General features: G+C 43.7%; 1 protein-coding gene and 1 long non-coding RNA gene across 4 annotated transcripts; one reads left to right on the top strand and one right to left on the bottom strand.

The window, feature by feature from the left end:
- Positions 1-6,129: 6,129 nt before the first annotated feature.
- LOC147024876 (uncharacterized) lies at positions 6,130-27,306 on the bottom strand. Of its 3 annotated transcripts, XM_085885217.1 has the most exons (18): positions 26,026-27,306; positions 17,740-17,819; positions 17,486-17,617; positions 17,116-17,274; positions 16,775-16,954; positions 16,173-16,361; positions 14,664-14,819; positions 14,099-14,287; positions 13,505-13,684; positions 13,120-13,371; positions 12,500-12,604; positions 12,161-12,358; positions 11,502-11,825; positions 11,282-11,380; positions 11,075-11,181; positions 10,846-10,880; positions 10,525-10,699; positions 6,130-10,346 (listed from the first exon to the last, which is right to left on the bottom strand). In XM_085885217.1, the coding sequence occupies exons 2-15, from the start codon at positions 17,800-17,802 to the stop codon at positions 11,110-11,112; spliced, it is 2,298 nt and encodes a 765-aa protein (XP_085741343.1). In that variant the 5' UTR covers positions 17,803-17,819; positions 26,026-27,306; the 3' UTR covers positions 6,130-10,346; positions 10,525-10,699; positions 10,846-10,880; positions 11,075-11,109. The 3 variants fall into 3 exon arrangements, with proteins under 3 accessions (XP_085741343.1, XP_085741342.1, XP_085741341.1); XM_085885216.1 differs by lacking the exon at positions 10,846-10,880; XM_085885215.1 differs by having other exon boundaries at positions 10,846-11,181.
- LOC147024877 (uncharacterized) lies at positions 13,211-19,813 on the top strand. Its single transcript, XR_015059254.1, has 3 exons — positions 13,211-13,373; positions 13,547-13,628; positions 19,607-19,813. It is a non-coding gene; the product is annotated as an uncharacterized LOC147024877 (long non-coding RNA).
- Positions 27,307-27,866: the final 560 nt, after the last annotated feature.

Genomic DNA, 27,866 nt, shown 5'->3' on the forward strand with positions numbered 1-27,866 from the left:
TTCGTGTCGTTGTCATGCTGAAAGGTGAACTTCCGTCCAAATTTCAGCTTTCCTGCAGAGGGAAGCAGGTTTTCCTCTTGGATTTTTCTGTGTTTTGCTCCATCCATTTTCCCTTCCATCCTGACAAGTGCCCCAGTCCCTGCTATTGAGATATATCTCCATATACATGATGCTGCCACCACCGTGCTTCACAGTAGGAATCGTGTTCTTTGGGTGATGTGCTGTGTTTGTGCCAAACATCACATTTTATATTTTGGCCAAAAAGTTCCATCTTGGTTTCCCCAGACCACAGAACCTTTTCCCACTTAGCTTCAGAATCTCCAGAGTGGTTTTTTGCACACCTCAAATGGGACTCAAGGTGGGCTTTTTTGAGTAACAATTTCCTTCTTGCGACCCTACCGTACCAGGCCAGACTTGTGGAGTGCTTGGCGTATTATTGTCACATGCAGACAGTGACCAGTCTTTGCCAAAAAGGCATGTAGCACTTTCAAAGTTGCCATTTGCCTCTTGGTGAGCTCTGATCAGTCTCTTTGCTTGGTTATCCAGTTTGGAAGGATGGCCTCATCTATGCAGGGTGTTGGTGGTACCATACACCTTCCACTTCTTAATGATTATCTTGACTGTGCTCTGAGGGATATTCAAAGCCTTTGAAATATTTTTATACCCATCCACTGATCTGTGCCTTTCCATAACTTTATCCCGGAAGTCTTTTGAAAGCTCCTTAGTTTTTCATGGTTGAGTCTTTGCTGTGAAATGCACTACCAAGCAGAGGAAACCTATAGGAACAGCTGATTTTATTCTGAAATAATCAAAATCACTACAATTTAACACAGGTGGAGAACAATTAACTTGGTGTGTGATTTTGAAGGTGATTGGTTACACCTGAGCTATTTACAATTGCTATTATGATTGGGGGGGTTGGGGTGGACACTTATCGAACCAAGATATTTGAGTTTTGTATTTTTAATTTCCTTAAATTTGTAGAATTTGTTTTTCACTTCGGAGTTGTGGGTTACAATGTATAAATATAGGTGGTAAAAGTCTGAATTAATTTAATTTAATTCCAGGCTATAAGGTAACAAAAGGTGAAAATTTTGAAAGGGGGTGTACTTTCTTTAGGCACTGTGTGTATGTGTGTTTGTATGTACTGTATCTACTCATCTGAGATGATTTGACCAAGGATGCTAAAACTTTCAGGGTCTCACCCTCAACCATTCCCCCACAATACCCCCCCCCACCGCAATCACTCCCCAACAGCCACCATAATCCTGCAGAAAACCCACCACCATTCCACACCACCCCCTCCAATACCCACTACAATCCCATGCCCCTTCTCCCCCTCTACCCTCCTCCTCTACAATCCTCCATCCACCGGGGAGGGACATCACCACCTTCCAGACACAAATGGTGTCCGGAGAAAGTCTGAAAGGGGACGATCCACAACATACAAGACACCTCGTCAGCTTGCGACAGTGGGACAATGCATTCATCACCCATTTTATCCGCGGTGTCATGTGTTGGGCAATGATTTCTGCTCGAGTAATAATATAAACGGATATTCCCTTATAAACCTATATTTAACAGAAAATCCAACCTCACAGAGCTGAAGTGATCATGTGACCAGCATTTTCTTCTTCACTACCACCTCCACCTTCTTTCTCTGAATCGTTCGCACAAGGTACAAAATGATACATACGGCTTCACAATTCCCCAGAAAGCATTTCCATTACTACTTTTGTCTCCAACCATTCCTCCAAAATCCCACTAATCAGTTACAAAATTCTGAGAACCATCAGAGTTGCTCATGACGGTGGAATCGGTATCTGAATCCAAGCTCAAAATACAGTTTCTCGAGGTAAAGCCACCATACGGATCAATATGACGTCAAGGTGTGACGTCACTCACGAAATTAGAAATCGACACTCGAGGGATTTTTTGGATACTTTGTGATTTGCAAAAAAAAAATTCGAATTTTTCTTCCCTTCAACTTAGACTGTGATTAATGATTCTAAATGGTTTTCAGGTTTAAAAAAAATTACATTTGGGGTCCCCTTTAATAGGACATTAATCTATATTTAGTCTTAAAATATTGCAAAGGGTTTCAATTTGATGTGAACTTAATGTTATTGCAATAAAATGATTGAATTATTCCTTTTTCGAGAATTATTTTTTCCTTCTGGGGGGTGGAGGGGTGTTCCGCAAGATCCCATGTTATCCAGATATTACTGCGGGATGGTTACGTATTCAGGGTTAACACGTGACATTAGTTCTTCGTGCCTGTTATTTGTGCCCTTTATGACATCATCAAACGCAGTAGGTTTCCTGTTTGGAATGATTTCCAATTTTGTTTCACTGTCTGACAGGTGGTCAGAGTAAAAAAATTATCTCACTCCTCTCTGCACATGTGTGATCGGGACTAATTCAGAGCCAAAGTAGTGCGAAACTACAGGTTCCTTTACCTATCCGTGTTCAAAATATAGGGGTGAATTGAAATGAAGTTCTTCCTCGACATAAACTGCCGTTTGTAGACGGTCGGAGCTTTTTCCATCCGTGTGCAAGGTAAAAACAGCAATGGGACAACCATACTCGTACCCGTCATCCTCTGCCTAATTCAGTCACTCCAACCCCGACAGAGGGGCAAAGCTAGAGAGTTCAAGGGGTGATCCCCTCAGGCGTTGTGGTCCACACAGTTCACTCAGCTCTTGTCTTGCTTTGCTCTCTGTGGACAGTTCATCTTCACCTGGGAGTTCTGCAAGTTCTCTGAAAGCATGAGTGCTGAAGGGAACATTGAGATCATGGCATAAGCTGGCACTTTGTGTCTGGGTTCATTGTAATCCTAGAGTATGATGATGCCATAGCCCCGTTAGCCGGCAGGTGATGAGACACCGCCGTTCACCTGGTTACCACGCTGAGGAGGGGTTGGACTTATAACCAGGACACACCACACCACACCACACCACACCAAACATGGACACACCACCACCACCACCACCACAACACACAGACACACCGGAACACAACACACATAACAAACACCCAGACAAACCAAAGACACACTACACCACACATGGACACAACACACCACACACTGATGCATCACTCACGGACACAGCGCACCACTCACGGACACAACAGACCACAGACACACCACACACAAAACCACAGACACACCACACACGGACACACCAAAGCCCACACTGATGCACCACTCACGGACACAAACCAAACCACACACTGATGCAACACTCACGGACACACCATGCCACAGACACTTTGACAGAGAACTTGGAGCCAAGAGACATGTACAGAACTTCCAAATGTACTTCCTGAAAAAGGAAAACCATTCTTCTGTTCTGTTTACACATCAAGGCTGCAATTTTAAAAGATCATTTTTACTCACCCAGTGAAGGTTCTTCATTCCCACTTACTTCCTGATAAATGACAGTTACAAGAACACAGATTATGATCTCTTCTTCTTCTTCCTCTTTCGGCTTGCTCCCGTTAGGGGTCGCCACAGCGGACCAACCGTCTCCATTTCGCTCTATCCTCCACATCTTCCATTGACACTCCAACCACCCGCATGTCCGCCCTCACCGCATCCATGAACCTCTTCTTTGGCCTTCCTCTTCTCCTCCTGCCTGGCGGCTCCATCTTCAACATCCTTCTCCCGATATACTCCGTTTCCCTCCTGTGCACATGTCCAAACCATCTCAATCTCGCCTCTCTCACTTTGTTTCCAAACCGTCCTACCAGCGCTGTCCCTCTAATACACTCATTTCTTATCCTATCCATCCTCGTCACTCCCAACGAGAATCGCAGCATCTTTAACTCTGCCACCTCCAGCTCTGCTTCCTGTCTTTTTGTTCGCGCCACCGCCTCCAAACCATACAACATAGCTGGTCTCACTACCGTCTTGTATACTTTCCCCTTCACTCTTGCAGCTACCCTTCTGTCACAAATCACTCCTGCAACTCTTCTCCACCCACTCCATCCTGCCTGCACTCTCTTTTTCACTTCTCTCCCACACTCTCCGTTACTTTGGACAGTTGATCCCAAGTATTTAAACCAATCCACCTTCCCCACCTCAACTCCTTGCAACTGCACCATACCACCACCCTCCCTCTCATTTACGCACATGTACTCCGTCTTACTCCTACTGACTAACATTCCCCTTCTCTCCAGTGCGTACCTCCACCTCTCAAGGCTCGATTCAGCCTGCTCCCTACTCTCCCTACAGATCATGATGTCATCCGCAAACATCATGGTCCATGGAGACTCCAGTCTGATCTCGTCCGTCAACCTGTCCATCACCATTGCAAACAGGAAAGGGCTCAGAGTCGATCCTTGGTGCAATCCCACTTTAACCTTAAACCGGTCCGTCATTCCTACCGCACACCTCACCGCTGTCACACTGTCCTCATACATATCCTGCACGATCCTCACATACTTCTCCAACACTCCCGACTTCCTCATACAATACCACAACTCCTCTCTTGGCACCCTATCATAAGCTTTCTCTAAATCCACAAACACACAATGTAACTCTTTCTGGCCTTCCCCATACTTCTCCATCAACATTCTCAAAGCAAACATCGCATCAGTGGTGCTCTTTCCTGGCATAAACCCATATTGCTGCTCACAGATCATCACCTCTCCTCTCAACCGAGCTTCCACTACTCTTTCCCACAACTTCATGGTGTGGCTTAACAACTTTATCCCTCTGTAATTTCCACAGCTCTGCACATCACCCTTATTCTTGAAAATCGGAACCAGCACACTTAATCTCCACTCCTCCGGCATCCTCTCACTTTCCAAGACTTTATTAAACAATCTGGTTAACAACCCCACTGTCATCTCTCCTAAGCACTTCCATGCCTCCACTGGTATACCATCTGGGCCAACCGCCTTTCCACTTTTCATCTTCTTCATAGCAGTCCTCACTTCATCCTTACTGATCCACCCCACTTCCAGATTCACTATCTCCACCTCTTCCAACCTTCTCTCTCTCTCTCATTTTCTTCATTCATCAGCTCCTCAAAGTACTCCATCCACCTTCTCAACACACTCTCCTCGCTCGTCAGCACATTCTCATTTGCGTCCTTTATCACCCTAACCTGCAGCACATCCTTCCCAGCTCGGTCCCTCTGTCTTGCCAATCGGTATAAATCCTTTTCCCCTTCTTTTGTATGCAACTTCTCATATAGCTCGTCATATGCCTTTTCCTTGGCCTTAGCCACCTCTCTTTTTGCTTTTCGACGCCACTCCTTGTACTCCTGCCGACTTTCTTCATCTCTCTGACTATCCCACTTCTTTTTCGCCAACCCCTTCTTCCTTATACTTTCCTGTACTTCCTCATTCCACCACCAAGTCTCCTTATCTTCCTTCCTCTGTCCAGATGTCACACCAAGTACCTTCCTAGCTATCTCCCTCACAACTTCTGCTGTCGTTGACCAATCATCCCACCCATCTTTACCACCATCCAACGCCTGTCTCACCTCCTCCCTAAATTTCACGCATCAGTCTTCCTCCTTCAGCTTCCACCATCTGGTCCTTGGTTCAGCCCTCACTCTCTTCCTCAACCTCACCTCTAAAGTCATCCTACAGACCACCAATCGATGCTGTCGAGCTACACTCTCCCCTGCCACAACCTGACAGTCACTAATCTCTTTCAGGTTGCATCTCCTACTTAAGATGTAATCCACCTGTGTGCACTTTCCTCCACTCTTGAATGTCACCCTGTGTTCCTCCTTCTTCTTGAAATACGTGTTTACCACTGCCATTTCCATTCTTTTTGCAAACTCTACCACCATTTGCCCTTCCACATTTCTCTTGTTGAGACCGTACCTCCCCATCACCTCCTCATCCTCTTTATTTCCTTCCCCAACATGTCCATTGAAAACACAGATTATGATCTTGGTGATATTAATGTGCAATAGTTACATGACGACATCAACCGAATGATCGACGCTTTCATTGGTGACAGAATGAAGGAAGAACAACTCCAAGGAAGGAATAAATCACAGAATCGTTTTAGAATTTCTCAACAGTCCTGCACTCGACAAGAGCGAGGCGTGCATGTGTGTGACACTTTTGTTGGTTTGTTGTACAATAATTCCATTCCCACCTGGGCCAATTGCACCAAAATTTACTGTACCACATTGTGCAACACCAGTTAGGTCAAAATCACAATGAAAGTTGTTATTCTTAATCAAATCGATGTTACAACAATAAATCACGGTGTTCAGGGTGATCGAGCGTCGAATGACGGGAGCCAACACTGGCAGGGAGACACCTCCCAGGCTGGCTTAGGAGCCCAGCTGACGATTCAGAAAATTTGAATGTGAATTACTATTTGTTTCTGTGTACAGGATGGAAATTGATAAACAAAGGGTCAACATTTGCCAGGAGACTCCACTGAGGTTAAGTAGCAGTCACACGATCCCGTACAACCTCAAATATCAATCTTCTTGATGGTTTACTAAAGTCAAAAACAACCCGATCTTCATCGGATGACCCAACTTCTGACCACGAGAGTCTACTAGCCTGACCTTGTTATAAATATATGCATCATTGGGCCATGTGGTACAATCGGGAGATAGCTATCGGGTGTTATTACTGTGTTACCGGCTTTGCTGCACAACCTGCACTAACTGCCAGCAAGAGGTGTGATGTACGTTTGAACACATTGTTGCGGACGCGGCAGGGATAACTCCGAAAGGCCGACGCATCTTTGAAAAGACCACGAATGCCATCTAAACTCACCTTTGGTTGGATCCTCATCCATGTCACTTTACCGTACCGGAAAGATGACTGAAGTAGATGGGGAACCGTGCCAGCGGTTGGTCAAAAGATGTTAATTGGCTGAGCGAACCAACGTTACACGCCACTCCCTATCATCTATCAAAGGCCAATCCACCGCTTGGGCTAATTAATTGGCCTGTAGCATTATAAGAAGCGATTATCGTTGCTTTGTGTATCTATTATTCTGTGCGAGATTAGGAGAATGAGTTTCGCTTGACGAGTCGCCATATGAATTTGCATTATGAAGAGTTACACTCCCAGGATATTGCAAATTGCCTCCCATTGTTGCATGACAATTATAGTCAGGTTGTGGGATTTAATTAAAATTAATCCTTTTCAAGCTGCTTTTTACAAGCGTGTGAACCCACTCATCGCCAAGTTATGTCTGGTGCAAGTAGTCAGGATTCTTGGGTTTATAAACCGATTGGAACTTTCACCCATAGGTGGCAAATGGCAGTCAGGACTGCGATAGTGCCCCCTGTTGTAAATGTTTTTTGTTTTGTTTTGGAGAATCTGCATTGACTCATTGACTTTGAATGTTGTGCTGTGTGAATCCCTTTAAAATGATTTATAGAATGAATAAATAAATGATAATGATGAACAGCATGAAAATTGATTTGATGAACTACATTAGATATTGAAATGAAGGCAATCATGGAATCGATTGAGTGTGAAGATAAGTGATAAATAAAAAATCTCAGATCATATAATTTCCTGCTATTTTGTTCAATACATCCATCACAGGAGAGAGGCTGTGGTGTAGAATTGTGGGGCACAGTTGAGAAACTCTCCTACCCAGTTGGCACAGAGCTTCTTCTTCTTTCAAATGCAGCACAACGCTGCGGGTACCAACATTGGCTAGGGGGTGGTTGTGCCGCTGATGCAATGCCCTCTTGTAGGATATGGCAGGAATTTGCAATTTGTTAATGGTGCTGGCGATAGCTCGCCTTCCCTTCATGAAGGACACCGTGGGATCTTTAACGTCCACCTCACCAGCTAATGCCAGCAGATGGGACGTCCGTTTAGCGTCTGTCCGAGGGACGACACACACAATGATGAATCACCAGGATGACAGTTTACAGCTGGGTCGGGATTCAAACCCAAGCTAGATAGCTGAGAGGCAAATATGTGTACCACTACTCAGCACTGCACTGCAGTATTCACCTTGTACAGGGTGGCCATAATGTCTTGTCACCCCTTGTAACAATAATTGTGACATTGCCTCTGTGTGAACACCACTGCACTGATGACTTTAAACAAGAAGTGACACTTGCTTTTCATCGTAACACTCCACAAATGCTCCGGAAAATGTTCCACAGATCAAGGCACAATATTATTCTCTGTAATGACAATGATGGAGCACAAACGGATCCACTGAAATACTTAAGGCTCGTGTCGTATGCTGTACAATGTGTAATAATGTAAATGAGTACTACAAATGAATGTGATATAACTTGCACAACACTTCAGTGTTGCCAGCTAATGTGGTAAGAGGCAATGTCACAATTCTTACAAGGTGTGACAAGACAATGTGGCGACAATCGTGCAGTCGTGTATATAAACAGTAGTATTATGCACATTATATTTGCTCAGTAAGTTAAATGCAGAAACATATACACCTTTGTTTCAGGACGTCACCATAAGTGGCATTCATAATTATTTATATCATTGCCAGAGTACCCATTATAGTGTCATCGCCATGCAAATGCACCCAGCAGATGGTTTACATCTTGTGGACAGAAAACTAAATCAGACCTTGGACAGAGACTTTCAGTTGAATTCAACTTGAAGTTCAAGTTTACGTGTGCATAATTCGGAGACAATCGTACATCTGCTTGCAGTTGTACAATTCTGAATGCACTTGTGTGACAATTTTGAATCGAGACAACAGGATCTGGATGTTATCTGAACAGCCTGGTTTTAGGATGGTTACTGGTTGTTCTGATAGTATGGTGCAGAGGTCGCACATTTACCTTTGAGCTGTCGATTTAGGGTTCGATTCCTGACCTGACTTTAAACTGTCGGATTTAGGATTGGCAGGTAAGGGTCAGAATGAGGATTGGCAGGCTTAATGTCCACACCCTACTCCCTACAATGTGGCCATTGAGCCGGGTGTCCCATGTACTGGTGCCAGCTGCTCGGTGGATACTAACGGTCCCTTTGTGGCTGACAAAGATTCGGTGAGTGATCATCGGCACCCTGAACAAATTACAAATTCCTGCCCAAACCACCTTCAGTGGAGCCCAGGCCAAGCCAAGTGCTTCGTGAAAGACCTGGTACAAAAACATTCTCTGACTGACCCCACAAGAAGCTAAGAACATTCGGGGCTATTGAGAAAGTTAAATTGATTGAAGGTGCAAAGTTAACTTACAATTTCACAAATTACAAAGCAATCTTCCGTTTGTAAATGTCTCATTAGCAGCAAGATCCCTGGAAGGTGTTACAATTCGTCAGAAGATGTGGCGGTGAACAGGACATGTTTGAAAACCGCTCCTTACTTGTTGGAGGCTCTCAATGTCGTTTCGTAGTTCTTCCTTCACTCTCAACATCCTTCTCTAGGTCTTCCTCATGCTATTGTTCCTCGAGCTGAAGTTGCACTTCTGCAATGTTGGTCGTAATATTTTTTCATATCTTCCGAAATCACCTTATTTTTCAATGTAATCACAACAAATTTTTCGTCTTTTGCACTCATCTGTTGCAAAAGCACCTTGGCCTACGTGGCAGAAACATGAGTGTTATTATAGACAGTAAAGTTTCTGTTTCCTGTTCTATATAATGGGAAATCAAGAAAGCAACATGTTTGAACGAGAATTCAAGACCACACAGCTCACAATTGAGCACTCCCTCTAATCCTCAATCAATAAATGTCAAGACTTTATGGAGGTGTCCCGCTAAAATGCAAAATGGGTCAACTCTTGTTAAACACCTGGTGTTGGCTTAATGGTTAGGGGGGTGGGCTTTGGATCCTAGGGTCCTGAGTTCAAATCCCGCTCAGCTGTTGAATTAATACCAGGTGGGGTTAACTCAGCCTGTCATCCTTCCGATGTCGGCAAAATGAGTGCCAGCATGCTGGTATACTGTGTCGGAGTGGCGACCCGTCCAGCATTGTGCCCAATAGCCAAGGAGACTGCTTAAGCAGCACCAACGCTCTGCACAGAGTGTGGTCCCAATCTCCTCCTCTTGTTAAAGGTGAAAATTTCACATGGAATTTCACAAAATCCAAGAAACATTCTTCCATTTGTAAATGTCTCATGACCAGTATGACACCTGGAAGGTGTTAAAACTCATCAGAGAATGTGAAGGGGAACATGATGTTCATCCCATTGGCATCTGTAGTCCCACATGTTTGATGGCAGTTCCTTACTTGTTGGCCTTCTGTAGCTCTTCCTCATCTCGCAACGTCCTTCTGTAGGTCTTCCTCATGCCGTTGTTCCTCGCACTTAATGTCCACTTCTGATAACTAGGTCGTAACATTTTTCAGATCTTCCGAAATTACCTTGTTTTTCAAGGTCGTCACATTGAATTATTCATCTTTCGCACTTGACCTGTGTGGCAGAAACATTGTGCTCATGAAGAGACAGACAAAGCATGATGAAGAAATACCATGAAAGACAATACAATTCACCCATACAAGCATAGACAATGATAATTAGTGAATTAATCATTCACATGGAAGGGTGTACCATCCAAATAAAACGAGAAATACCATGCAAGGGAGCGTACCTGCTTCCTCAACTTCCCTTCATCATAATTTTTCTGCAGTTGTTAATGATGCAGCTCTTCTTCCATAAACAGCGAGTGTTTAAAGTGTTGAAATGTTGTCTGTGCGCAGCTCCTTTTCAAGGCACACATCCTCGTCATGACAGGCCTTCATTTGTATCTCCACGAAGGACTTAACCTGCAAGTCAGATCAATAAGCATGTCAGTGAGTACAGCATGTGTGTGGGAGTGTGGGTTGCTGTGTTGTGTGAGATGATAGACATTATCAATCAGACAAAGGAAAGATTATACTGCATTGTGAGTAAATCCCAGAAGGTACTCAACTGCTCGTGATACTTGTCATCATTCTCTTGCAGCAGCTGTTTTGGATAAGTGATAATGCGAGTCACAAATTTGTAATTTCCATGAGATGACAATTGTTTGTTGGTCCAACCACATCGTTTGCAAATGGATACATTTTGGAGAATAAAATAATAATCTCATGAGACTTCGAAAATAAAACAACAGTCGGTGGTAACTTCAGATCTTCTTAGTCTTCTTTCATGTGTCATACCTTCAGATGTAGTGTCATCTTAATCATTGCTGTTGTTACGAAGCTTCCTCACGAACCTCCTGAAGGTACATCGGTCGCTGACCCTTTAGACGTGAAATCCATTTCCGCTGAGGAAGGGAAGAGGATACATGCACTTAGACATGCAAATGCTTTGAGGCAGGTATTAATTGTGAATTGGCACACCAGACGAAGACAGGAATGACTTACCTTGCGAAGATCTATCAGATCCTGCAGCATGAAGCGAATGCGTGACGACATTTTTTTCCCCTTCAAGAGTTCATTCAAAGAGGTGAAATACTCATTAATCTGTCGAGACACAAACATACGGTGCTAAGTCAGCAAAATGAAGATGTGCAAGAAAGATGATGAAAATCGGCAGTATAAGAGTAAATGTGTTTATGAGAATTCAAAAGTGATGTTTCATTACCATTGCGGGTTGTTTGGAGTCCAGGTTCTGTCCAACAACACCAAGGAGACGACAGAGGTACTCAAGTGACTGCTCCTTCCCATCTTTGAGCAACTCCCTAACTATGTCGGAGATAATAGATTCATGCAAAACTTCTGCATTGAATAGTTCCCCGATGAAGATTATGTTACCCAGAGCACGCTGTCGGGCTTTCTCCTTGAACGCTTCATTGTCCAAGCTGGAGCTCCCATCCATCCCTATTACATACTCATCCTGGCAGCCTTGAATGAGTAGTATGTGAAAGTTTAGGATGTTACCTGGCTTACTTGTTTCATGTACCGCAATCTGTAAAAAAGAAAATAATGGTGGATGTTATTAAAGAAAAGGGGCATCTATTCATTGAATACTTTTTAAAGGGGGTGGGGGAGGCAAAATAAATTGGGAAAATAAAAAGTGAAAAAAATAGAAGGGAAGAGCATAGTGAGGCTGAGAAAGAAGTGGTGAAAGAGGGTAAACAAGTTTGGGAGGAAATGAGATTGCTGGGGCAGTATGTATCAGTTTGTGAAACAGGGAGGTGGAGATCACGGGAAGTGGGGAGAAGAGCAGATATTTTCAGAAAAGGATGTCTGTTAGTCGTGTTCTTTCCCTGATGAGTTGTGGTCATGGTGTACTTCTCTTACCTTTGAAAGGTGGGAGCACATATTTGCATACACCTCTGAAAATTTTGATTCCATCATTGCCTTGTTCAGGACAAGCTGAACAATGTCCTTCAGATGACCTTCCTTTGTGATATTGATGCGCTTCATCTGATGAATAATCCGGTCAAAATTTTCCGGCGTCAATTTATTGAGCAGAGATCGAAACTGCCGAATTATATCCTTGGGAAAGGAAATGGGAGTAAAACAAAGGAGGCGTCATTCGTGAGGAGTCAAAAGAATAAATGAGTTCAGAAATAAAAGTATATTTGAACATTAAATCTCCACAAATGGCCACATTTTCAAATGGAACAACAAACTCACTTCATCATCACTCATCATCCCTCTCTTCTTCGTGGGCCTCCAGGCATTACTGGAAGATTTGAGTGGCTCATCATATTCACTCACATGGTGCAAAACACGAGGTTTCTGTTGAACATAATAAATAGTCTTTAAAATAACACAGAGGTAGAGAAACACGAGATTGACGGTTACTGTGAAATAGGCACTGCACCCGTTCCAAAAATTATAATAATAGGAATCGTACAACTTGTAATTTGAGAAGTGGATGTTCATGTGATTGTTTATATCTGTTGTTTAAACAGAGGAAGTTGAAAACCTTTGTCTCCACTTGTCGGGGGGCGGGGGGGTGCGGGGTTCAGGGTAGGGAGTAGGGGTAGACACCAATTCCCTCTATGTAAATGTTTATGATATGTTGCTTCCTGGTGTAAGTCAATGGTTCAAGTTGTGCTCAAAAGTGCCATTTTTCGAGGGAATGACAAATAAATATCGTATTCCAAAGTAAAAACAGATTGTAAAATGATTCGAACGATCAATAATGTGAGTTGTTTTCAAGCTTTTGATGACTGACTGACAAGGTTGTTTTTAATATCGGCTGGGAATGGGAGTGTTTCTGTTGGGTTCTTGAGATTGTGTTGCTGTACCTTGTTTTGCTGAGGTTGACGACGCTGCAGGTTATTTTGGTACATCTGTTGCGTCTGAGGCTTCTCAAGCTTCACTCCCTCGAAAGGAAGCTGCGAAAATGGTTGCTGCTGGGGTTGCTGTTGTTGTCGCTGCTCCAAATTCTGCACTTTAATGTGCATGTGGCACATTTCCTCTATGATGGAATTATGTTTAAGAATCACTGCATCCAAGCATTCGTTTTTACTTTGGAAATCAGCCATCAGCAGTGTGACCTGTAAGTGATTAAAAACACATCAGCACACATTCAAGGAAACATTATCTTCAACTCTTGAGGATCAGTTATTTTGTCTTCAAAGGTCAGACAGTATCGAGCAAGTTCCACATTGTGAGATAATGGTTGCTTACTTGTTGGTGGGAATCAATGTGAATTTGCTCCTGCCTCTGCAGCTGTTTCTGCAGCTGCTGCTCCGATTCATAAAACTCGCTTCTCAGGTTCGTCAGATCCTGTGAAAGTTCTGTATTTTTCGAGGTAAGCCCTTTGAATTCTTCATCCTTCACAATTAAACATTGCGAAAGCACCTCGATCTGTGGGGCAGAAACATGACAGCGTCAACGACAGTGAAGTTTCTGTTTTCTGTTCTAAGTAACCTGAAAGAAAGCAAGCGACATGGTTGAAAGAAAATCCAACGCCACACAGCTCGTAATTCAGCACTCCTTCTAATCCTCAATCAATAAACATGAAGACTGTTTGGAGGTGTCCCTCTCAAGTCTAAACTGGGATTAATTCGGGTTAAAGGCACAAAGTTCACACGGAGTTTCACAAATTCCCACAAACACTCTTCCATTAGTACACAAATTCCCACACTCTTCCATTTGTAAATGACTCTATCGTCATGACCCCTGCAAGGAGTTAAAACTCATTCGAGCTTGTGATGGTGAACATGATGTTCACCCTCTTGGCATCTGGAGTCACACATGTTTGATAAAATGGTTCCTTACTTGTTGGCAGTGCTCAACGACCTTCTGTTTCTGTAACTCATTCACTTGCAGCTGCTCCTGTTGCTGACGTTCCACTTCTGCCAACTTCTTTATAACCTTCATCAGATCATCTGACAGGACCATATTTTTTGAGGTCATCTGTTTGAGTTCTTCATCCTTCGCACTCAAACGTTGCGAAAGCACCTCGATCTGTGGAGCAGAAACATGACAGCGTCATCGACAGCAAAGTTTGTTTTCTGTTCTTCGTAACCAGAAAGAAAGAAAGCAACATGTTTGAAAGAAAATTCAACAGTGAACAACTCGTAATTGAGCACTCCTTCTCATCCTCAATAAACAAACATGAAGACTGTTTGGAGGTGTTCCTCTCAAGTCTAAACTGGGATTAATTCGGGTTAATGGCACAAAGTTCACACGGAGTTTCACAAACTCCAATAAACACTCATCCATTTGTAAATGGCTCATTATCATCATGACCACTGCAAGGTGTTAAAACTCATGTGGAGGTGAGCATGATGGTCACTCCCTTGACATCTGTGGTCCCACTTGTTTGATAACGGTTACTTACTTGTTGGCAGCTCTCAATGACCTTTTCTTGCTGACATTGCATTTCTGACAAGTTGTTTGCCACGTTCATCAGATCCTCTAAAAGCAGATTACTTTTCAACGTAATCGCTTTGAGTTCTTCATCCTTCGCATTCAAACGTTGCGAAAGCATCTCGATCTGTGGGGCAGAAACATGACAGTGTGATTGACCAATAAACTTTCTCTTTTCTGTTCCACATAATCAGAAATAAAGAAAGCGACATGTTTGAAAGAAAATTCGATGGCACACAGCTCGTAGTTGAGCACTCCTAATTCTCAATCAATAAACATTAAGACTTTATGGAGGTGTTCCTCTCAAGTCTCTCTGCAGATCTGGATAAAATCACAAGCTGGTCCAGCACATGTCTTTCAATCCTTATAAATCTCACACTCTCACTATGTCTCTCCAAAAGGACCTTTTGGAACCCCCCCCCTTCAACCCCCTATCAACTTTCTCAACAATCCTCTGGAAGAAGTCCTTTCTTTCAAGCTTCTGGGTCTCACTATCCACCATTATCTTTCCTGGGAAAGTCACATTTCCAACTTAGCCTCCAAAGCCAGTTGCCGACTAGGAATCCTCCATCGTGCAAGGTCCTTCCTCGGCCCACCTGAGCTCCTGACCACATATAAAGCTTTCGTCCACAGCCTGATGGAGTACCACTCTCCCCTCTGGGCTGGTGATCCTGCCTCTCACCTTTCTCGGCTTCACGCTGTGGAAACCAAGGCATTTAGGATCATCGGTATCTCCCGTGGTGAAGCTGAGTCTTTGCGCCTCTCACTCTCTCACCGCAGGCTGGTCGGTAGTCTTTCTGGCTTCTACCGTCTCCTTTCCGGTCTTGCCCCCCCCCCCCACTCTGTCTGAGATTTGTCCTCACCATATTTCCACAGGGTGTTCAATGTCCACCAACAACCCCCTTCTGGTAAAACTACCAAAATCACGAATGACTGCTCACCTTCACTCTTTCATTCCTATTTTTCCTGCCTTTGGAATAAATGCCCTCACTCTATTCATTCCCATTCTTCCCTCCAGGCCTTCAAAACAGCTGTTCACCACCACCTCTGATCTTACCCCATCCAAATCCTTGATCTTTTCTACCCCCATTAATCCATCCCCAAACTCATCTCCTTCAAATTCCCTGCAATGTCCATCTTGTATACCCCATGTTCCCCGTCCCATCCCTCTCCCTTCTACAGATCTCCTAATGTCTCTGTTCCCCACTGTTTTGTCCTTCCCACTCTCATCCCCCTTACTGTGTGTTGTGTGTTAGCTATCATACGAGCCTCAACAATGTACAAACACATACAAAAAAGTCTAAACTGGGATTAATTCTGGTTAAAGGTGCAACATTCACATGGAGTTTCACAAATTTCATAAAACAGTCTTCCACTTGTAAAAGTCACATGAGCAGCATGACCTCTGGAAAGTGTGGGAGTGAACATAATGTTCACTCCCTTGACATCTGTCATCCCACGTTTGATAACTGTTCCTTACTTTTTTGCAGCTCTCAATGTCCTTCTGTTGATGTTGCGCCTCCTGTTGTCGCTGCTCCTTGAGCTGAGATTCCACTTCTGATAAGTCGCTCATCACGTTTTCAAGATTCTCTGAAAGTTTGTCATTTTTCAAGGAAATCGATTTGAATTTTTGGTCTTTCACACTCAACATTTGAGAAAGCATCTCGACCTGTGTGGAAGAAACATTGTGCTCATGAATAGACAGATACAGCATAACGAAGAAACACCACGAAAGATAAGCCTGGTGTGAGCTTCCCGACATGGGTGGCTTGAGATGTTAGGGTCAGAAGATCTGACCGTCGTTTCATTGAAATAACACTAGGTTGGTTGGCTCAGCCTGTCATCCTTCCGAGGATGGCAAAATTAGTACCAGTTTACTGGAAACATCGGCAGCACAACCGTGCTTCCAGAAATGATGCAGCCAGCAGCCAGAGGCTGCATTCGAAACAATGGTAACAACCACCAAGATAATATTATAATTCACATATACAAGCAAATATAATGACAATTCGTGGATGAATCACTCACACGGAAGAGTGTACAGTACAATTGAAACAAGAAATACCATGCAAGGGTGCGTACCTCTTCCTTCAACTTAGCTTCATTGGTTTTTTGCTGCAGTTTTTGATGATTTATCTGCTCTTCCATACACACCAAGTCGATGTTAAGTTTTTTAATGGTGTCTGTGTGCACCTTGTTTTCAAGACACACAGCCTGATGCTGATTGTCCTTCACTTCAATTTCAACCAAGAGGGACTTTATCTGCAAGTCAGATCAATAAGCATGTCAATCAGTACAGGAGGGGGATACAAATACAGCAACTGGGAGTACGAGTATGTGTATTGTGTGAGATGTGAAGACATTATCAATCAGACAAAGGAAAGATTATACCGTACTGTGTATAAATCCCAGAAGGTACTGACCTGCTCATGATACTTCACATCGTTTTCTTGCAGCATCTGCTCTAAATGATGCAGCTTTGTATCCAGATTTGTAGTTATATTTTCAAAATTTTTCTGATTGTCAGAAATCTGACGACCCTGCTGATCATTAATTTCAAGCTGTGTTTTCAGTTGCTCGATCTGCAAAAGTCAAGCCATGTAGAAAATAAGTTTCTCCAAGTTCTGTCTGAATTATTGGTGTGGTACTGTATACACACTACCTTTGCACCACTCCTACTTCTGTGATTTCAGGCGTTTCGAGAACAACTAGAACTGACACAGTCATGTTATGTTGAGCAGGAATTGGAAAAAGAACCCAAGTCAATGGGAATGAACACCCAAAGCTACGTACCTGCTGCATGTTTTCTGCATTGTGTTGGCGCACCTGTTCCAGGTGTACCTCCTCAGGAAAGTTTTCAGGTTCCTGAGCCACCTGGACATCATTTTCAGGAACGCTTCCACTCTCCTCCCTTTTTGCTAATTTCTATCAGGAAGATTTTTTTTTAATCAAAACGTGTTAAGACATTTGCAAAAAAATGTGGTTGTGTTCGTTTCTCAAAAGTGTTGTTTTCCCGTGACAGGTGTACGTGGTTTTGTGTAGTTTACCTGTCGCTTTCCGAAAAGCCTTTCCAGCCAGTTTTTCGTCTTTTGTACATAGGATTTCCCCATTTTGAATCAAGTCAATCCTGGAGAGAGAGACAAAGAGACAGAGAGACAGAGAGAGACAGAGAGACAGAGAGAGACAGAGAGACAGAGAGAGACAGAGAGACAGAGAGACAGAGAGAGACAGAGAGAGACAGAGAGAGACAGAGAGAGACAGAGAGAGACAGAGAGAGACATAGAGAGACAGAGAGAGACAGAGACAGAGAGAGACAGAGACAGAGAGAGACAGAGAGAGAGAGAATGAGGGACACAGGGGGAAATTGTCACCTTCACAAGTTTTCATGTCAAACAGGTGGTAAAGCTATTAATGGGTTTTTTTTTTAACCAGATGCTTTATCTCAATGGACACACAAGTGTCCGTTATTAATGCTCTTCCTGCTAAAAGAGCAAGCAGTTGTGGAAAAAAATTTCAACGCCTTGCGTTGAAAAAAAAAACCATACGAGTCCTCTCACCACAAATCTTCTTCATTTGAATAACTAGTATGGGCCCGTAGGTGAGTGCCAGTATGTGCAGCCCTCTCTCGCCCCTCTCTCTCTCTCGCCCTCCTCTCTCGCGCCACCTCTCTCTCCCCCCTCTCTTGCCCCCCTCTCTTTCCCCCTCTCTCCCCCTAGTCTCGCCCTTCCTCTCTCGCCCCTCCTCTCTCGCCCCTCCTATCTCGCCCTCTCTCTCGCCCCCACTCTCCCGTCCCCCTCTCTCCCTCCTCTCTCTCGTGCTCCTCTCTCCCTCCACTCTCTCGTCCCCCTCTCTTGCCCCCCTCTCTTGCCCCTCTCCCCCTCTCTCCCCCTCCTCTCTCCCCCTCCTCTCTCGCGTCTCTCTGCAAATGTATTCACAAATGTCTACCAAGCACAACAATTAATTCAAACCTTGCGAAAAAAACAGCTTTCAAACCTTGGGAAACACTTGAGAAACAGCTGAAACGGATAAAGAATGATATCAAACCTTGAAAAGGCACATACTCAGGTCCCCAGCGTCGATTGTGACATCATAACAAACGAATAAAAAGAAGAAGAATTGTAACGTCAATCGTGCAAAAAAAAAAGAAATAAAGAAATAAACATTAATTGTGATGTCATTCGTGATGTCATAGCACTGTGTCTTGTCATTGGTCGACAGATAAATGGCCGTAACTTGGGAACCGCTCGTCCGATTAATATCAAACCTCGAAAAGGCACGTCCGCGGGACCCCAGCAATATTCCTGGCAAGTTTCAATCAGATCGGACCGTCAATCGTGCAAAAAATAATAATAATAATAATAAATAAATATTAATTGTGACGTCATTCGTGACGTCATATCATCCTGTCTTGTCATTGGTCGACAGATAAATGGCCGTAACTTGGGAACCACTTGTCCGATTAATATCAAACCTTGAAAAGGCACATCCGCGGGTCCCCAGCAATATTCCTGGCAAGTTTCAATCAGATCGGACCGGCGGTTGTCAAGAAACGGCGGTCGCAGACAAACAGACAGACAGACAGACAGACAGACACACACACACACACACACACACACACACACACACACACACACACACACACACACACACAGAAATTGCTGGAATTATAGATAGATTATACACTGCACATCAATTCGTTACATGCTTTGGACCCAAACATCATGGTTTATAACACGTCTGCTGACACACGGTCGTCCCACATATTTATCCTGGGTTTTGGCTCTTTTTCTCTCGTTATCATAAAGCCAGGGGAAAGAGTATGCTCTCCACACACACCACATTAAATCTTCCAACATGTAGAGCTCTTTCGAACCACTGACTCACTCACTCGTATAAATGTTTTGTACCTTTCAGATGAGGGAGATGAAATTTGACATCCATCCATCCATCCATCCATCCATCCATTGGGACCACACTCTGTGCAGAGTGTTGGTGCTGCCTAAGCAAGTCTCCTTGGCTGTTGGGTCCAATCCTGGACAGGTCACCACTCCGACACAGGATACCAGCAAGCAGGCACTCATTTTGCTGACCTCAGAAGGATGACAGGCTGAGTCAACCCCACCTGGTATTAATTCAACAGCCGAGTGGGATTTGAACTCGGGATCCTAGGATCCCAAGCCCACCACCCTAACCATTAAGTCAACACCAGGCATTACATTTGGTGTACTGTTGCAAATTGAAGCCAATATCCCAGGAAAAAACCAGAAGGACACGATTCAATGTCGAGACGTCACCAGATATGCCTCCTCAACATTATTTCATCATATATACATACTTGCACCAAATTTGATTTAAATCCCTGAACTAAGATTCAACATATTAAACTATTCTGGCTGCTCGACCATGTATCCGATCAGGTTGTAATTTAAAACATATATTTCCCATGACTACTCGATCTTAACTGTGACATTTTATGTCGATTGATGAAGGGGTTCAAGAGAATTACTTTTTCAAAGATTTTCGTTCAAACCAATATAGCTGTCAGATCATATGACCCATTGGTTCACGAAAAAATATTTTCACGAAAAAAATAAGTGACCACTATATTCGTTATTGTTGTGTGTCTGTCTGTCTGTCTGTCTGTCTGTCCCGAGCATAGCTCCGTCGGTTTTGATCCGATCTTGATAAAATTTGGGTGGGAGGTTTATATCATAATCGAGTTGTGTTTTCCTGAGAATGGACGTGGTGCGCCCATTATGGGCGGAGCCACGCCCAAAAAAACATGTGTTTTTAGGGGGTAGCTGATTTCAATTTGCATCTTCTCCTAGGGGGTTTGTCGAATCTGACAGGGGTTTCGTATTTGATTAGCCCAATGGTACCTGCATAGCCCCACGGAGATCGATTTTTCATTTTCGTCCCAAGGTCAAGGTCACAAGGTCACAAACTTAGAAAATTGCGAATTTTGACGTAAAAAATTATCTTCTCCGAGGGGTTTGTTGAATCTGGCAGGGGTTTCGGTATTTGGTTAGCCCAATTTTACCTGCATAGCCCCACAGAGCTCAATTTTTCATTTTCGTCCCAAGGTCAAGGTCACAAGGTCACAAACTCAGAAATTGCGAATTTTGACATAAAAAATTATCTTCTCCGAGGGGTTTGTCGAATCTGGCAGGGGTTTCGGTATTTGGTTAGCCAAATTTTACCTGCATAGCCCCACAGAGCTCAATTTTTCATTTTCGTCCCAAGGTCAAGGTCACAAGGTCACAAACTCAGAAATTGCTAATTTTGACATAAAAATCATACGACCGCCCAAACTTTGAGATCTCGGATGGCAATATTTTTTATGCATAATCTTGAGGTCATTCCCCACCTTAAGTCTTGAAACAATTTTGCTCTATCTCGAACACCTTGCCCGTGGCGCCCCCTTCAAGTTTGTTTTTACGCTGATTTCATCAAAGTATGGATAATCCGAGGAGTGAGAAATGCCATATAGCCTATATGACGTTATATTGTTCCTGGAATGTTCCAGAGGAAGTTTTGCACCAGAGGTCATAATCCTTGACCTTTGTTCTTTAAAGTTCACAAAGGTCAAATTTTCAAAGTTGTGGGAATCAAACCGGGTTTTCGACCTTCTTCGACAAACTAACTCCAATAAGCTGTAGCACGTATCCTGTTTCCTTATTTTAATGCCCACAACATTGTTTTCTGACCTTTAAAGGTAATGCAAAGGTCAAATTTTGAAAGTTGTTGAACGAAACCGGGTTTTGGACATTTTGCAGCTAATAACCGGTCACTCGTACTACATCACGGGTTCCCAACCGGGGAACAGGTGTTTGGGTGTTTCAGGGGGAAATTCTAGTCTGGAATTAAAATTCTGGAAATTATCAGAAAATAATTAGAAAATAATTTCCAGTAATAGCCTTCTGTTCTTCTCTTCTCAGGAGTACCCGTTTCCTGAACTTTACCCGCTTTCATTCTTATGTTTTATTTTCTTTCTTCTTTTTTAGTTTGTTCTTTTCTATTACATGTCTTAATATGATCTCTCTTGTTCTTTTCAGGTCCGCAAGTGATCATGTCGAAAAAACGGATATATTCAGAAGCATATCTAGACTTCGGTTTTACGTTCGTTGTGAATAACGGGGAACATCTGCCACAATGTGTCATCTGCACAAAGACCTTGGGGAATGGTAGCATGAAGCCATTCCAGATGAAGCAACACCTTCAAGGATGCCATCCCGAACTACAGAACAAGGATCGTGAATACTTCAAGCTGAAACAAAATTATCTGAAGAAGATGAGACTGGACTCAACTGGAACGTTTCGTCAGCAAACGGACGCTATTGTGAAAGCGTCATACGAAGTCTCGTACAAGATTGCGAGGGAGAAGAAACCACACACAATTGGTGAAACATTGGTGAAGCCCTGTATGCTGCAGTGCGTGAAGTTGGTCCTTGGTGAGGCTGCCCACAACAAGATGACCCAGATTTCCCTTTCAAACAACACCATTCGGTCACGGATCAATGATATGGTTGAGAGCATCAAGAACCAAGTTGTTCAGAAGGTTCGAGGGTCACAGTTTTTTTCGATTCAACTCGACGAATCGACAGATGTTGCGAATCTGTCCCAGCTGTTGGTCTTTGTTCGTTATACCACCGAAAAAGGAATTGCAGAAGAATTCCTCTTCTGCAAACCTCTCCAGACCACGACCAAAGCTCAGGATGTGATGGACCTTATCAATGACTTTTCGAAGACAGCAACATCAGCTGGGAGTCTCTGGTTGGGGTGTGCACGGATGGTGCCCCAGCCATGCTCGGCTCTCGATCGGGGTTCGTCACGCTCGTCAAGCAAAAGAATCCGGCAGTGGAATCGACACACTGTCTGATCCACAAAGAGGCGCTTGCTTCGAGAACTCTCCCCAAGAACTTCAAGCGGCATCTCGAGACTGTCATCAAAGTCGTCAACTTTATCAAGGGTTCCGCTCTGAACACTCGGCTGTTCCGTCGGCTCTGTGAAGGCATGGAAGCCGACCACGAATCGTTGCTGTTTCATACTCAGGTGAGGTGGCTCTCAAAGGGAAACATGTTGCAGCGAGTCCTGGAATTGTTTGATTAGGTGGTAGCCTTCCTTCGGGCCCAAGAGAATGTTGTGCTTCTGGAGGCGTTGAAGGGTGAGTTTTTCCGTGTGCAGCTGTCCTACTTATCCGATATTTTCAGTGCATTGAACGAGCTCAACAGGAAACTGCAGGGCAAAGGGACCAACATTCTTTTTCAGTCGGACAAGATCAGAGCTTTCGTGGCTAAACTGGAACTGTGGAAGAAAAGAGCGGGGATTGGAAGTTTTTCCTCATTCCTCGCTCTGAACGAATGTGTGGAGGATATGGAGGATGGTCTGCCTGATCCAATTGCCGAGGATATCAAACAACACCTCGAAGGCTTGGAGGAAGAATTCAAGTATTACTTCCCGGGGATCACAAACGAGAGCAACGAGAACAAGCTTATCAGAGACCCATTTCAGAGGAACGTTGATGATGTGCCAGAAGCGTGGCAGGAAGAGTTCCTGGACTTGAAAAACGACTCTACAGCGAAGGATGCCTTCCAGAATATGGAACTGGAAGAGTTTTGGACCCAAGTCCGAAGAACCTACCCGCTTCTTGCGACCAATGCTCTGCGGATATTGGTCCAGTTTTCTTCCACCTACCTGTGTGAGACAGGATTTTCGGCACTGGTACACCTCAAAACAAAGGCACGCAACAAGTTGGAGGTGGAGGCGGATCTTCACTGTGCGCTCTCCATAACTCCCACAGACATTGAAGGACTCGTGAACGGCAAACAATGCCAGAAGTCACACTAAAATGCTGTGTTCTTATTCAATACAATTTAATGTTAGCTGTGTTAGTGCATTTGAAAAATAAATTAGTAAATAGTCTCAGTGTGTTTTAACTGTTCTTTCTCTCATACACATGAAGGGGGAAATCTGGATGGTTGAATTGGGTGCAGGGGGAAATGACAGAAAAAGGTTGGGAACCACTGTACTAGATCATGTTGATCATTTTTATAACTTGGTGAAACATTATCACATTGTGATCCCTGGTATCCCAAAGGTTTGGGGAACATGTGGGTGAAGTTTCCCCTTGATCTATCAAGCCGTTCTGGAGAAGGTTTTTAAAGGTTTGAGGGTAAATTCAATATGGCTGCCAATCCATGTGACTGACAACATCATTGTTCAATAACTTTTTGTTCCTCATGGAGAGGCGATCACACCTGTAAAGGTTTGCCTTGATCTGTTCAGCCGTTTCGGAGAAGATTGTTGAAGGTTTTTATGTTGAAAACAATTATAGCTGCCGAACCACGTGACCGATGACGTCATCATTTCCCTCCCCCATACAATTTATCCCAAGATCACTCAAATTTTTTAAAATGATCGGATAAATCATTCGATGTCTGCAATTATGACGTCATAAAGAAGCCATCTATGACATCATCGTCAAAATATAAACATCACACATGTTTCCCATGTGGAAATTGTGCATCCATGTGTAAATGAAGTTCACACATGGACGCACTATGACGCATCGCAATGATGCTTCACATGTGCCAAGTTTCATTGTTTTTTTTTTCCATGGAGCGGTTTCAGAGATACAGAAAACCAAAGTTTTCCTTTTTCCAACACAGCTGTCACACCATGTTTGCTATGATGTCATAATTATCATCAAAACATTCTACATGAGAAGTTACGCCAATGGTGAAAAATTCCTGTCAATCGGACAAACCGCGTCCCTCCATCTCCTTGTTCATAGATACCGATGTCATTCCCATTTAAATTCTCTCTTGTTTATTCTGTGACTTCCTTTCCAGGGAGATAATTCCTGCATTATAACTACGCTGAGTGAAAGACCCTGACTTGTTACTCTCTCAACTGTCTTGTTCGTTACTCTCAGGCGATGCGTGGGGCCTCGTCCGGTCACTGTCAATTCTGATGAAAAACTTCTACACTTATTATGTTCACTATGACGTATCATATATGTGTGTATATATATATATATATATATATATATATATATATATATATATATATATATACATACATGTAATTTACACATTTATAACCGGCCTCGCCGGTGTTTTGGATAAATATCAAAGATAAAATTGTCGAGTGAGAACCAGGTTGTCATGCTTGTCCATCATTTCAGCCTTAATGGTGAAAAGAAAACTGATTTTTGTAAGAACTTGATCTTAGCCATTACTATTCGAGACCTCGCGACCACCAGCGACATCAAAAGTTGGACACATCTGACGGCAAATGCAGAAATCGACAAACGAAAAAGGTTCACACTGGGTGGTACTCACTCTGTGTGGAAACGCGTGAAAAATAATCCAATAAATGTCTATTCGTTCAGACTTTTCACTGTCAGAGAACTGACTGAGAATTGAAAAAAAATTATCGATTTGTTTGCCGTTGCTCGGGCGTTGCTAGGGAGCTCGGGCTGGGGTGTTGCTAGGGAGCTCGGGCTGGGCCGTTGCTTTGAGAAAAACGCTTTAAAATGTCTATTTACGGGGAAAACTGCCCGCACGCATAATATGATATTGTTAAAACATCCGATGAACAATATTTACATCGACTGCGATTTTAATTTTTTCCCACCGCCATAAATGTCAACAAGCTTTTTCAATCAATTCCATTTTGCCAAGTAACAAAATGGCGGATTTTCATGTGTTGCTTAGCAACCGAGGTTGCATACCACAAAATTCATTTCAAATTTGACAAATTTGAGGTCACCTCCTGAATTTACACATTTATATAATTATAACGCACTGTGACGTATCATTTATATAATTTACTCCTAATAATTTACACATTTATATAATTATAACGCACTGTGCCGTATCATTTATATAATTTACTCCTAATAATTTACACATTTATATAATTATAACGCACTGTGCCGTATCATTTATATAATTTACTCCTAATAATTTACACATTTATATAATTATAACGCACTGTGACGTATCATTTATATAATTTACTCCTAATAATTTACACATTTATATAATTATAACGCACTATGACGGATTTGAAATCTCACAAACGAAAAGAACCGAGTCACGTGACCGACACACTTCCGTTCAGGCAAGTCATTTGAACAGGTCGTCACGCCAGGAACATGATAACCAATTAAAAACGGCTTTCCTGAACATCGCCGAGGGATAATGATGAGAAAAGAACAATGGAGTTGTGTGTGCAGGAAGAGACAAGAGAATCACCGGAGAGAACTCACGTACAGTTCGTGTGAAATTTGGTAAATCACCATCGATCCAACATCAGCACAAACTCACGTTAAACACCTTGAAGAGAAGATCCAATTGAACGAAGACCCCGTGAAGACGCCGTAAACAATAACACGTCCGATCACCATGGAAGATTCCGAACAATGAACAATGAACTCAGAGACCACGCCCTAAACGCGGACCTCGTTGGAAACACCTCCACGTGTTTCATTCCCGTTTGTGTTTCTCGCGGTTCTCGTTTTGTTCATAATCTCACGGTTGTTGATCTTATCAAACCCCCAACACCTTCGTTTACTAATATCACTATCTGTCATGTATCTGGACCGGAACAACCCATCGATCACCTTTCCCTTCCCTCACGAACACCGTTCAAGAGACGACAAGACCACGTGGAGCGGTTGTTCCTTGTTTAAAGGGTTTATTTAAACTCCTTTACGATGTCCATCTCCGTTCACCCGAAAGTTTACCTTTGTACAGGTGTTGACGAGATTGGAAAACGCCAACATTACAAGTGTTCACCTTTATAACAGGTGGGAGAAGGTTTTAGTGTGAACGCAAAAACACAGCTGCACGAGGCCATTGGACCTCTCTGACGTCACTGTCAAGCGTGTCACGTGGTTGAGTTCGCTGTGATTGGTGTAAAGTACGTACATAATTACACGACTTGTACCTTTTTAACGGATCATTAGTTTATGAATTATTACTAATTGTTATATTTACCTTCCATCACTAATCGCACAAACCAATGACCGTTCAAGATGGCAGGTGTTCTTCACAACGTTAAACGCTTCCTGGTGATCAGAGACCTTTGTGGGACTGTTGGTCCAGCAGTGGGAAGGTGTCGTCACCCTTTAGGGGTTTTCCGAACCGTGACCGTGGAAAGTGAATCTCAGGGATGGGAACACAAGGTCCATTGGGGTTTATCACGACCAGGGGGATGAAATACACGTTCCACGTTCGGAACATCTTCGATCGATCCTCGGAATCCGTTTAACATTGAACACGTGCAGTGATCGGGGAATCATTGACACTCACAAACCCGCCATTTCACCTGTCACACTCACCTTTACTTTATGATTTATTCCTGTGCTGGATACCGGAGGCAATGGGGGTCGGCGTTGGGGTCTGGTGGGGGTCGGGGTCAGGGTGGGGTCACGCCTAAACGAAGCAAAAGTATCCCATAAACATATATCTATAATTCCAGCAATGTGTGTGTGTGTGTGTGTGTGTGTGTGTGTGTGTGTGTGTGTGTGTGTGTGTGTGTGTGTGTGTGTGTGTGTGTGTGTTTGTGTGTGTGTGTGTGTGTGGGTGTGTGTGTGTGTGTGTGTGTGTGTGGGGGGGGCCTGTCTGTGACCGCCGTATCACGACGTCCTCCGGTCCGATCGGATTGAAACTTGCCAGGAATATTGCCGGGGCCCCGCGGATGTGCCTTTTCAAGGTTTGATATTAAGGTTTGAGAGTGGGGGCGAGAGAGGGGGCAAGAGAGGGGGGTGAGAGAGAGGAGGGAGAGAGGGGGGTGAGAGAGAGGGGGCGTCACAATTCAAGAGAGGAGGAGAGAGGAGGGGGCGAAATAGGGGGTGAGAGTGTGGGCGAGAGAGGAGGGGTGAGAGTGGGGGCGAGAGAGAGGAGCGAGAGAGGGGAGGGAGAGAGGGGAGGGAGAGAGGGGGTGAGAGAGAGGGGCATCACAATTCAAGAGAGGAGGAGAGAGGAGGGGGCGAGAGAGGGGGTGAGAGTGGGGGTGAGAGAGGAGGGGTGAGAGAGGAGGGGTGAGAGTGGGGGCGAGAGAGAGGAGCGAGAGAGGAGGGGGAGAGAGGAGGGGCGAGACTAGGGGGGAGCGAGAGAGAGGACGTCAGAATTCTTCTTCTTCTTCTTCGTTTGATATGACGTCA

This window comes from Eptatretus burgeri, chromosome 6 (genome assembly GCF_056783735.1).
Source record: "Eptatretus burgeri isolate ZD-2024b chromosome 6, Ebu_testis_v1, whole genome shotgun sequence".
NCBI lineage: Eukaryota > Metazoa > Chordata > Myxini > Myxiniformes > Myxinidae > Eptatretus > Eptatretus burgeri.